General features: G+C 31.9%; 1 protein-coding gene across 1 annotated transcript in view; it reads left to right on the top strand.

Annotated features, from left to right (window-relative positions):
- Positions 1-10,518, top strand: part of LOC127959261 (neurexophilin-2-like) — a 40,388-nt gene extending 29,870 nt beyond the window's left edge. The window contains exon 2 of the mRNA XM_052558326.1: positions 8,747-10,518. Within this exon, the coding sequence (XP_052414286.1) occupies positions 8,747-9,544 (798 nt within the window). The 3' untranslated portion in view covers positions 9,545-10,518. The remainder of the gene's footprint in view (positions 1-8,746) is intronic.
- Positions 10,519-12,370: the final 1,852 nt, after the last annotated feature.

The raw sequence follows: 12,370 nt of genomic DNA, 5'->3' as shown, positions 1-12,370 counted from the left end.
CACACTCTCACACACACACTCTCACACACACACACACACGCACACACACACTCACACACACACTCACACACACACACACACACACACTGTCACACTGAACCAAATCTGTATTCCGGATAAAAATCTGATCCTACCAATAAATAATATTACCATCACTGGACATTTCAATGTTTCAAAAACATAAATAAAACAATGTTCTCACAACGATTTTATTAAATTAAAGTTGTCCCCTAGAGCTGCAGCTTACAATGAAATCAGAGACTGTCGAGGCGTAATAGTGCATTTCTGAAGATTTTAAATATATTGTATGGTATTTTTGCTCATTTTTGAAGCATTAAATGCATCAGTGCAGCTGGAACATTCTGCTAAACGTTGAGTAAATGATGAGTTCCTGGCTGAACTCTTCCTTCATCTTTCTCTTTCTTTCACTAATAAGATCATCTTCTTCTTCTGCTGTGGTAATTCAGTCTCTCACTTTCTTCTCCTCCACATTTTATTTCTGTGTTATCAGTCTCAGCTCAATTTCTCTCGTCTCTGATACTTTATTGCTCACTCACTCTCTTTCCATGATAATCTCTCTCTCTCTCTCTCTCTCTCTCTCTCACTCTCTTCCCAGCGGTTTATCTCTTTTCCTTTGGGCTGTATTTCTCGTCTCATAATTAAATGTCATTTTCATTTTAAAGGAAAAGGCAAAAGTTTCTTACGAGATTATTGTCAAAATAAAGAGTTCTCAAACTATTTCTCTGTCAGTGGAAGCAAGAGGAAGCGTTAAACTCTACTGTCCTGAATAAATGAAGTTTGGATTTAATGTGAATTTTAATGTTTTTAAAAGAAGGCTCATCTGCTCATCTGTGTTTATTAGATCAAAAATACGGTATAAATTGTTAAATATTATTCTAGTGTAAATCATCTGTTTTCTGTGTGAATCTGTGTTAAAGTGTAATGTATTTCTGTGATGCTCCGCTGTATTTTCAGCATCATTCCTCCAGTCTTCAGTGTCACATGATCTTCAGAAATCAGAATAATATGATGATTTACTGCTCAAGAAACATTTCTGATTATTAGCAGTGTTGAGCACAGTTGTGCTGCACAATATCTTTGTGGAAACTGTGACTGAAAAAATACAATTACTAAAATGTTAACTTAGATTAAAATGAAAACAGAAAAGAAAAAGAAAAACAACACCTGATTTAAAATATAGCATCTCAATGACAGTAAAGCACTGATTCGAATGATTAGAAATTCAGTGTTTCATCACAGCAATAAATTACATTTTATTTTAGATTTGTGTAGAAATCACTTATTTTTAATTGTAATAATATTTAACATTTTTACTGTACTGTTGATCAATAAATGCAGCCTCGGTGAACAGAAGATAATGATTATAAACTTTTGATTACTAGTGTAACTTAACTCATGTTTGTTATGTTTCCATGTGATCACTAAACTCTGAATATTCATCTTTGTGTGTGTGTGTGTTTGTCTTTGTGTGTGTGTGTGTGTGTGTGTGTGTGTGTGTGTGTGTCTGTCTGTGTGTGGTGATAGAGGACCAATGCTTCAGCATCTTAGATGGAAATAAATTCCGATTGCATGAAATAAAACTCCAGTTAGAGTTGTAGAGTGTTGAGAGTGTGTGTGGTGTTTCTCGTGATCCCATCGCTCCTGTGGGACGGTCAGCGTGGGCCGGACGCTAACAGAGGCGACCCGAGGAGGCGATGCGCTGTGGATCGATGCAGACTCGGCTTAATTGCGGCGGTTTGATCCTGTGCCGTGTTTCCGGCTCCGCTGCCTCATGAAGACTTTCTTAAGATGCTTTCTGCTCATAGTGTCTCAAATGAAGTTAGTGATTATTAATGGCCTCTCCTTCTGCTCTCGCTGCACCAATAAAGCCATTTCCCTCCACCGCTCGCGATCTCAAGCCACCGTAATCAGATTTTCTTTATATTAGATTCCCTGAGACATACATATGTATACACAGTTCGTCTGGCTGGATTACTCCATCTTCTGTTCGACTCGACGGGTTATTATTCCTCCTCGGTGCAGAGATGGCGCATAAAGAAGAAGGAAAGCCTGAGCGTGTTATACATCAGGAGAAATGCTGTATTTTGGTAATCGACAGCAGCTTTCCACTTGATATTGCTGTCTGCAGACTTGTAAATGTATCACTCAAATTGAAAAGCTGCTAACGACCTCCTCCTCTCGTCTGCGGCGCGTTATGAACTCTTATCTGTCCTCCTAACTGCTTTCAGGACTGAAATTCAGCTTTTTTTAATATCGTGCATTTTTGGGTGAATCTCACAATGGCAGGTCCAGGTCACATATCTGAATGGAAACTACATTAAAAAAGCAGAATGATATTTTCCACAAATGAAGCATATTTTTACACAATGAAGTGTTTTCACTTTTTTAGCATAAATTCTTTACACTTTTTTATGTTTTATTATCATGCATTATTGAATGAATCTTGCAAACTTTTGCTGAAAAAATAATAATATCCATTTTTGCATGATTCAGATTTTTTTTTTTTTTTCAAAATAATCATTTTCTTTTACATAAATTCTTATTACTCTAATGCATCAAATTTTGTTCATTTTTTTTATTATCATTGCTGATTCTCACTATACTTTAGTAAATTATTAGTTTTTTTTAATTACAGTGGTGAACCTCACAATGGAATGTCTGCACAAAATCTACCGAAAAATTAAAATAATATTTTGCAGGTAGAGAATGAAGCTCATTTTAGCATGTTTTTTTTTTTTTTTTTTTACCACTTTCTTCACCCAAATTCTCATTTCTCTAATGCATACTGTATATGTTTACATGCTTTTTTCATTTTTATTCTATTCATTTATTTTTGGTCAATGCTGATTCTCATTACTGTGATTTTTTTAATGTTTTACTATCATGCATTATTGAATGAATCGTGCAAATTTATGCTGCAAAAAAATCTATTTTTGCACGATTCAGAATTGTTTTTCTTTTTTTTTTTTTTTTTTTTTGCAAAATAATATCATTTGAACCCAAATTTTACATATGTTTTTCTATTGTTAATTTAATTATAAGGTGTATTTTTATTATTTAAAAACATAAAGCACTATTACAGTCTATTCCATGAGGTATAAACAGCATTTATGTTTTTCACATAAAAAGTTTGGAGGGGATAAATGTTATTTTGCCATGAAAATAAAGTCACAGTGTTAAAAAAAATCATAATAGTTCTACAAACCCTCAGAGATGCAGTGTCTATCAGAAGTCAAGATGGGCAGAGGATCACCAATCCCCCCAATGCAATCTCAGTTAATGATAATTTTAACATTTATTACCACATTATTAAAATAAAGCACAGTTTCTATAATAGTCTCATGCGTGCACAGAAGCAGAGTAGTTTTGTTTTGTGTAAAAATATGGTTCTAAGGGAATTATACCAATATATATGTTAACGAGATAATTATACGAATATACACTACTGGTCATAGTTTGGGATCAGAATGATTTTTTCATGTTTTTTAAAAGAAGTCTCTTGTGCTCATCAGGGCTCCATTTATTTGATCAAAAATATTGTGAAATATTATTATGATTTGATATAACATATTTCTATTTTAATATACTTAATTAAACTCTAATGTATTTCTGTGATGCTCCGCTGTATTTTCAGCATCATTCCTCCAGTCTTCAGTGTCACATGATCTTCAGAAATCATGAAAATATGATGATTACTATTTTTTTTTTCTTTGATGAATAAAAAGTTAAAAAGAAGAGGATTCATTTAAAATAGAAATCTTTTCTGACATTATACACCACTTTTCAAAACTTTGGCGTCAGTAAATTTTTATTCTTTCTTTTTTCCTGAAAGAAATTTAAACTTTTATTCAGCAAGTTGAACAAGAACTGATGGCAAAGATTTATATTGTTAGAAAATATTTATGTTTTGAATAAATGCTGTTCTTTTTAACTTTTTTTTTTCATCAAAGAATCCTGAAAAATGACCAGTTTCCCAAAAAACAATAATAATAATAATATTTGTCAGCACTATTTCCAACATTGATAATTCTAATAATAAATCAGCATATTATTCTTCACCGAAGGGTCGTGTGACAGTGAAGACTGGAGTTATGATAATGGAAATTCAGCCGCGCATCACAGAAATAAATTATATTTTAAAGTATATTAAAATAGAAGCCATTATTTTATATGTGACAGCAGTGGAATCAATGATCAGTGATGATGTGAAATCATCATTGATCGGCATTGGGCTTGTACTGACCTGAGGGCGTCTATCATGGAGGTCAAAGGTCACCCGAGCAGATGAGATGTGCAGATGCTGACCATGTGCTGACCCGCATCAGTCAACGATGTGAATGTAGAAATCACTGTATATGAGCTTAAAATTAGTTTATTTGATCAAAGGTACAGTAAAAATTGTGAAATATTATTCTAATGTAAATCATGTTTTCTGTGTGAATCTGTGTTAAAGTGTAATGTATTTCTGTGATGCTCCGCTGTATTTCCAGCATCATTCCTCCAGTCTTCAGTGTCACATGATCTTCAGAAATCAGAATAATATGATGATTTACTGCTCAAGAAACATTTCTGATTATCATCAATGTTCAAAACATTATTATTTTTGTGGAACCATGCTACATTAAATTTTTCAGGATTCTCAGATGAACAGAAAGTTCAAAAGAACAGCATTTATTTGAAATAGAAATCTTTTGTAACATTACAAATGTCTTTTGATCAATTGAATGTGTCCTTAATGAAAAAAAGTTTTCATTTATTTTCTTTTGTATAAAAATATGGATGGATGAACCATTTTTTATATTGTATAATTGATATACTACTATAGTTTTGTTATTTTGAAGATTGTATTTTTATATATATTCTGGCTTCATGTTAATTTTAGTTCAAGTTGTAGAATTTTAAAAAAATATATCTATATAATTTTTTAACATTTTTATTTCAGAAAAAAATAGCTTTGCAGCTAAAAAAAATAAATAATTTTTTTGAATATTTGTATTTATTTTATTATAAATAAACTAACATTTATTAACTAAAGCAGCCACCACTAAGTTTTTACAATTAATTTCCATTATAACGTGTTAGTTGAAGGCCTCCCGTTTATTTACCGCGGTTATTCCCGTATGTTTCCATGTGGCCGTGTTTCATTTCTGAGGTCAGCGCTCAATAATAATCTTCGTTACAGCTGCGGTGAACGATGCAGTTCCTGCATTGAAGTGAGAAACGAGTGTTCAAACGCACTTCCAGTCGTCCTCCGCTCGATACACATCCATCATCAGCTCTTTTTTAATCTGTGTTGTCAGTGATCAATATTCTCTCACTTATACCACTTTAATCAATCGCTCTGATCGGTTCGATCCCACAGACACGCGCAGCTAAATTAATTTACTGATTGAATACATTAGGAGCCACACTGATTAATGTTGTAACAAACGGAGACCTGCTTGTGTTCAGATGATGAGCGTGTGTTTGGACGTTTGCGGATGGGAATCTGTAATGAAGACGAGAGCAGCTCGTGTGTGATGTGATGTTTATTCTCTGCTGCTCTTTTGACCCGATCACTGAAGCTGTTCATTGAAGTCTTCATTTAAGATCTGTTAAGCTCTGACAGTCAATGCACATATTTACTCGCCATGGCATGATATTTTGTTACAAAACACACAAGAACCAAAGATGTTTGGTGTCACAGTTTGAAAATGTGCTGCTCAATCTTTTAAGTGAGGAGTTATTGTGAGATATAAAGAGATATAAACTCATAATCACAAGGGAAAATCAAAACTGTGAGAAAAGTCAGAATTGCAAGAAGAATGGCAAGATAACTAAGAACTGTGAGAAAAAAAAGTATAAATTGTGAGAAAAAAAGTCAGAATTGTGAGGAAAAATAATTACAAGAAAAAAGAATTGAGAGAAAAGTCTGAATTGCAAGAAAAACTGATTGTGAAAAAAGTCTGAATTGCAAGAAAAAAAATAACGAGAAAGGCTGACTTGCAAGAAAAAATTATTATGCGAAAAGTCTTAATTGCAAGAAAAAAGTAAAAATTGCGAAAAAAAGTAAAAATTGCAAGAAAAAAATAATTACGCGAAAAGTCTGAATTGCAAGAAAAAATAATTGCGAAAAAATTCTGAATGCAAGAAAAAATAATTACGTGAAAAAAGTCTGAATTGCAAGAAAAAATAATTGCGAGAATAGTCTGAATTGCAAGAAAAAAAATTTGCGGAAAAAGTCAAAATTGCAAAAAATAATTATTACGAGAAAAATCTGAACTGAAAAAAATTACGCGAAAAGAAAGAATTGCAAGAAAAAAATTATTACGAGAAAAGTCTGAACTGAAAAATATAATAATTACTTGAAAAGTCTGAATTGCAAGAAAAAAAAATAACAAGAAAGGCTGACTTGCAAGAAAAATTTATTATGCGAAAAGTCTTAATTGCAAGAAAAAAGTAAAAATTGCGAAAAAGGTAAAAATTGCAAGAAAAAAATAATTACGCGAAAAGTCTGAATTGCAAGAAAAAATGATTGCGAAAAAATTCTGAATGCAAGAAAAAATAATTACGCGAAAAAAGTCCGAATTGCAAGAAAAAAATAATTACGTGAAAAGTCTGAATTGCAAGAAAAAATTATTGCGAAAAAATTCTGAATGCAAGAAAAAATAATTACGTGAAAAAAGTCTGAATTGCAACAAAAAAATTTTGCAAAAAAAAGTCAAAATTGCAAGAAAAAATTATTACGAGAAAAATCTGAACTGAAAAAAATGATTACCCAAAAGTCTGAATTGTAAGAAAAAATTATTACAAGAAAAGTCTGAACTGAAAAATATAATAATTATGCGAAAAGTCTGAATTGCAATAAAAATTATTGTGAAAAGTCAAAATTGCAAGAAAAAATAATTGAAAGAAAAGTCAGGATTGCAAGAAAAAGTCTAAATTGTAAGTCAGAAACGCAAAGAAAAAATTTTATTTGCAAGAAAAGTCAAATTGCAAGAAAATGAATTGTAAGAAAAAAGTCGGAATTGTGAATCAGAATAATAATAAGAAAAAAAATTATGATAAAAAGTCACCATTTTTTAATCCATGTCATTTATTTGCGCACAAGATTTTCTTGACTGGTTCTTTATTGTTTTCCAGTAGATCTCTGATGATGAGAACAGAATAACGTCAGATATTAAGCGGCAGAAGCATCTCTGTTTCCAGTCAATCAGTCTTTATTAATATTCACACGCTCTCCGGACTAAAGACGAGAAGCAAACAGAGCAGAAGTGACACGAGGACAGATCTGTGTAAATAGAGCAGTGACAACAACATGAAATGAACTGTATAAATAGAAATGTCCCGGAGAGACAGCGTATGAATTATGAACATGGCTCTAGATGATGTGTGTTATTGATCCTGTCTTCACACTGATTACAGCAAATGTGCTTTTCTTGAGTCATTGATAATCATTTCTTCGCTCTAATAGTACATGTGCAAAATCCAATTGTGTTTTGGGTGTTTAATTATTCTGTGTTTCTGTCTTCAGCAATTAATACAGAATCCATCAGGACTAAACACATCGCAGAATCAATGCACTGCTGATTTATTATCGATTCATGTTTTTCATAAGCACAATATCTGTACATACTTAAAGCCATAAACATGAAATTATTCTATTAAAAAAAGCAAATAAATCTAAATTGGTTTTAATTAGAGTTGTCATCTTTATCATATTTAATAGTCATATTGTATGTTTGTTTTTCGTTTTTAAAGACTATAAAAAATGTCAAATATTTAATTATTATATTAAATGTTTAAATATAATAAAATATTGTTATACAGTTTAAATATAATTAAATATATTTTTAATTATTTTTTATTTTTATATATTTAAATGTCTGTTTATCTGACTAAAGTCAAACATTTTTGTTTGTTATTTTTAAAGAGTTATTTGGTAAAGTAATAATTACATTTAAATTCTAAAATGTTTAAATGTAATAAAATATTGTTATAAAGTATAAATATAATTAAATATATTTATCATTATTTTGACATTTTTAAACATTAATTTTAAAGTGTTATATTTATATATTTAAATGTCTGTTTATCTGACTAAAGTCAAAAAAAATTTGTTTGTAATTTTTAAAGATTTTTTTTATTATTTAATTATTAACTTTAAATTTTAAAATGTTTAAATATATTTCAATATTGATTAACCTCATTTATTATTTTTACATCTTATTTCTTATTCCAATGAAATCTTCATGAATTATTGCATTTACATTTCGGATTGTTTAAATGTAATAAAATATTTTATAGTTATTTTTATGTTTTAAGTATTATATTGAACAAATATTGAAATATTGACAAATATTGAAATATTGACATTTTTCATATTTGTATATTTTATGTATATATATTTTTTGTATTACATATAGAATTATCAAATTATAAAATTTATCAAGTTTTTTCTTTGATGCCAAAAATCATTCGGATATTAAGTAAAGATCATGTTCCACAAAGATATTTAGTAAATCTCCTACCGTAAATATATCAAAACTCAATGTTTGATTAGTAATATTCATTGCTAAGAACTTCATCTGAACAACTTTAAAGATGATTTTCTCAATATTTAGATTTTTTTGCTCCCTCAGATTCCAGATTTTCAAATAGTTGTGTCTCAGACTGATATTGTCCTCCGAACAAACCACACATCAATGGGAAGCTAATGTGTGTGTGTGTGTGTGTGTGTTTGCAGGTGCATGGCTTGGAGAAACACGTGGGCAAACCTCTGGATTATCTGGAGCAGGGAGCGTCCAGCACAGTCTTCAAGAGCCTCCCGTACTCTGTTCCCGCTCCGTCAGGAGCCGTCAAACCTCCACACCAGACCTCCAGGATATTCTCCACGCTGGACCACACTCCCACGAAGCCCAAACCACCCACCTTCAGCTTCCAGAACCCCTACGAATGGGTGCGAAACCAGTCTCATCTCCAGGACCACACAGGCTACCGTCCCAAACGCAAACCCTCCCTCAAAACCTCCATGAAGACTAAAAAGATCTTCGGCTGGGGCGACTTCTACTTCAACGTCAAGACGCTCAAGTTCAGTCTGCTGGTGACGGGGAAGATCGTGGACCACGTCAACGGGACGTTCACGGTCTACTTCCGCCACAACTCCTCCAGTCTCGGGAACGTGTCGGTGAGCATCGTTCCTCCGTCCAAAATCGTCGAGTTCGAGGTTCTCCAGAAACCCCTTCACCCGGAGATCCAGTTCCACCAGCAGCACCAGTCCACCGTCGACCCCAAAGACATCAAAGCCTTCAACTGCCGCGTGGAGTACGAGAAGACGGACCGCTCCAAGAAACCCAAACCCTGTCTTTACGATCCATCGCAGACCTGCTTCACTGAAAACACCCAGTCGCACTCGTCCTGGCTCTGCGCCAAACCCTTCAAAGTCATCTGCATCTTCATCTCCTTCTTCAGCATCGACTACAAGCTGGTGCAGAAGGTCTGTCCGGACTACAACTTTCAGAGCGAGCATCCGTATTTGGGATGAGGCATTTTCCATCTGCGTTTTATTTTGTATATGTGACCCTCACTCTTAAAAATAAAGGGGCTTCACAATGCCATAGAAGAATTTTTAACATCTGAAGATTATTGGAACTAAAAGTGATTGTTTTGTGAAGCAGCTTTGTTTTTAACAGATCTGCAGCACAGGAGCAGTCTTAAGTCACTCGGATATATTTGTAGCAATTACCAACAATACATTGTATATGAGTCAAAATGATACATTTTTCTTTGATGCCAAAAATCATTAGGATATTAAGTAAAGATCATGTTCCATCAAGATATTTACTTAATTTCCTATCATAGATATATCATTTTTGATTAGTAATATGCTGAGAACTTCATTTGAACAACTTTAAAGATGATCAAGATTTCAGTGATAGTTGTATCTCATTTACAAACTGTACATCAATGGAAAGATGATTTATTCAGTTTTCAGATGATGCATAAATCTAAAACATGATCCTTGTGACTGGTTTTGTGCTCCAGGGTCACGTATGGGAAGATTCGGCCGAATCCCTTCAGCTCTTAACATTGGTTTCTTTATGCTTTCGTCTGTTTCCGTCCATCGACTGTTAGACCAACACGTCGTTTTTCTACTGATCCTGCTCATGTCTCTCAGAATGGAGATAAAACCAGTTGAGATCTGGTCTCTAATGGTCTGATCAGGGTCTCAACGTACATCAGACTTCACTAGCTCGGATGATGATGATGATGGAAATATACTATAAAACGTGGATGAAAAATATTGATTTTGGATATCACTCATGAAGAAAGGTGATTTATTTTCTTTAGAGTGAATTTGTTTAGGAGCATGAATCAGTTTTGACTTCAAAATATGATTATGATTAAGAAAATTAATTTGTGATTTTAAGCAAAACCTTAATGATTTTCCTAGTGCTGTCATATGATTAATTGCTATTAATTGCATCCAAAATAAAAGTTTTTGTTTGTATAATATATGTGTGCATACTGTGTATATTACTGTGTATATTACATATATATATATATATATATATATATATATATATACAAAGACATGCATTTATATATTTAAGAAAAATATGTTGTTTATATATTAAATATATTTGTGAGCTATATAATATAAAATATAAGAATATGAATATATAAATGTGTAAATATAAATATAAATATATATATATATATATATATATATATATATATATATATATATATATATATATATATATATATATATATATATAATGTAAACAAAAACTTTTATTTTGAATTAATCGTGATTAATTGTTTGACAGCACAAGATTTTTCCCTTAACACTTTTCAATTCTTGAAATTAACCCTTTTTTCTTTTCCTCTGAAGAAGATTTTTCCAATATAAAGAACGATATAAGTTGGATGTTAAAGCATCTTCTTGAAACCTTGATTCCCATAAAGAACCTTTATTTTGTAGAACCATGTGCAGATTGATCAAGCTTTCAGGAGAACCAGACTATTAGAGTCGTTATCGGTGGAGTAATGAACAGATCTGAATGAATGTAGCTATCTAACAGAATGTGTATGAATCACCTTTATATATAATGAAATTAAAGACATAGCTTATCTATTTACTAGCTCTGAATAAAGCTTGAAGAGACACAGATGGAATGATTCCCTGTTTCTAAACGGAAACATCTTTCTTTATTTTCGGACACCGATCAGTCTGTGAATCGGAGAGATGAGAGGAGCGCAGAAGTATTGCTTGATGATGTGTATAGTATACATGGGGAAAAGTGTGTGTAAATAATGTATCACAAATAAATAATTAAATCTAACCGGCCTGACCTGCTGTTATTATCATGATGATGATGATGATGCTTTAAGAAAATCTTAATTATTGGGCATTTAGTGTAAAAAGTGCATTTTCTTTACACAATCAGGTCTGAATTCTGATCACATCGCAGAAGCTGAAAGAGAAAACATGCTTCGTTTACTATTAATTGCTGACGGTTCGTTACTGGATTGATGGTAAGTGTGTGTTTGTGTTCATGGGGTGGGGTATTTTTAATTATTTTCATATATAAAAAAATCCAGAATAAAAATTAAAGATAAAAACTAAGTTGAGAATATATTTATGATAGTTCATCATTATGATGTATCCTCTTCTCATTAATGTAGGTTTATATCAGAATGATATTAGCATGAACACATATGTAAATAAATGCAATTACATCTGAAGAAAGGTGTGCAACTTTAACTCAGAAACTCCTTGTGTACTTCACCAATAATTACATTGAAATGAAAAGTGACACGATTCACAAGTATTTTTGTGTGTATGTGAAAAATACAACAATAATCTGTTTTATTTACAATTTAGAAAGAAAATAAAAATAAATGTCTCTATAACTGATGATGCAATGATTTAATGTAATTACAAGCATTAATTTCTGCAGTTTACTGTACTTTTCTGTCTGAGAGTTGTTGAGGTGCAAATCCATGTAATCAGCAAAATATTAAATAATTATTGGTCAGTGCATACAACCTTTATGAAATTGAGAGATTGCATGGAAAACTACAGGAAACTCTAAGCTGTTATAATAAAAAAAAAAATCAAATAACAAAACTGAAAATGAAATAATATATATATATATATATACTATAACTTAAACTGTTTAAATTGTATTAAACACCAGAAAAAAGGGAAATAAATAATTAAATCTAATGCAATCAACTTAATAAACAGATAAATTGAGATGTAAGGAACACTTCCCAGGTTTTGTGTAAGTTCTGACGTCAGTTTGTAGTCCAGTTTCTTGAACTCCCGACTGCGCGACTGCCTCCTCTTCTATGACAGGAC

Source organism: Carassius gibelio, chromosome B6 (assembly GCF_023724105.1).
Source record: "Carassius gibelio isolate Cgi1373 ecotype wild population from Czech Republic chromosome B6, carGib1.2-hapl.c, whole genome shotgun sequence".
NCBI lineage: Eukaryota > Metazoa > Chordata > Actinopteri > Cypriniformes > Cyprinidae > Carassius > Carassius gibelio.
The sequence above is the reverse complement of the archived record's forward strand: the minus strand, read 5'-3'. Positions and strand labels throughout refer to the sequence as shown.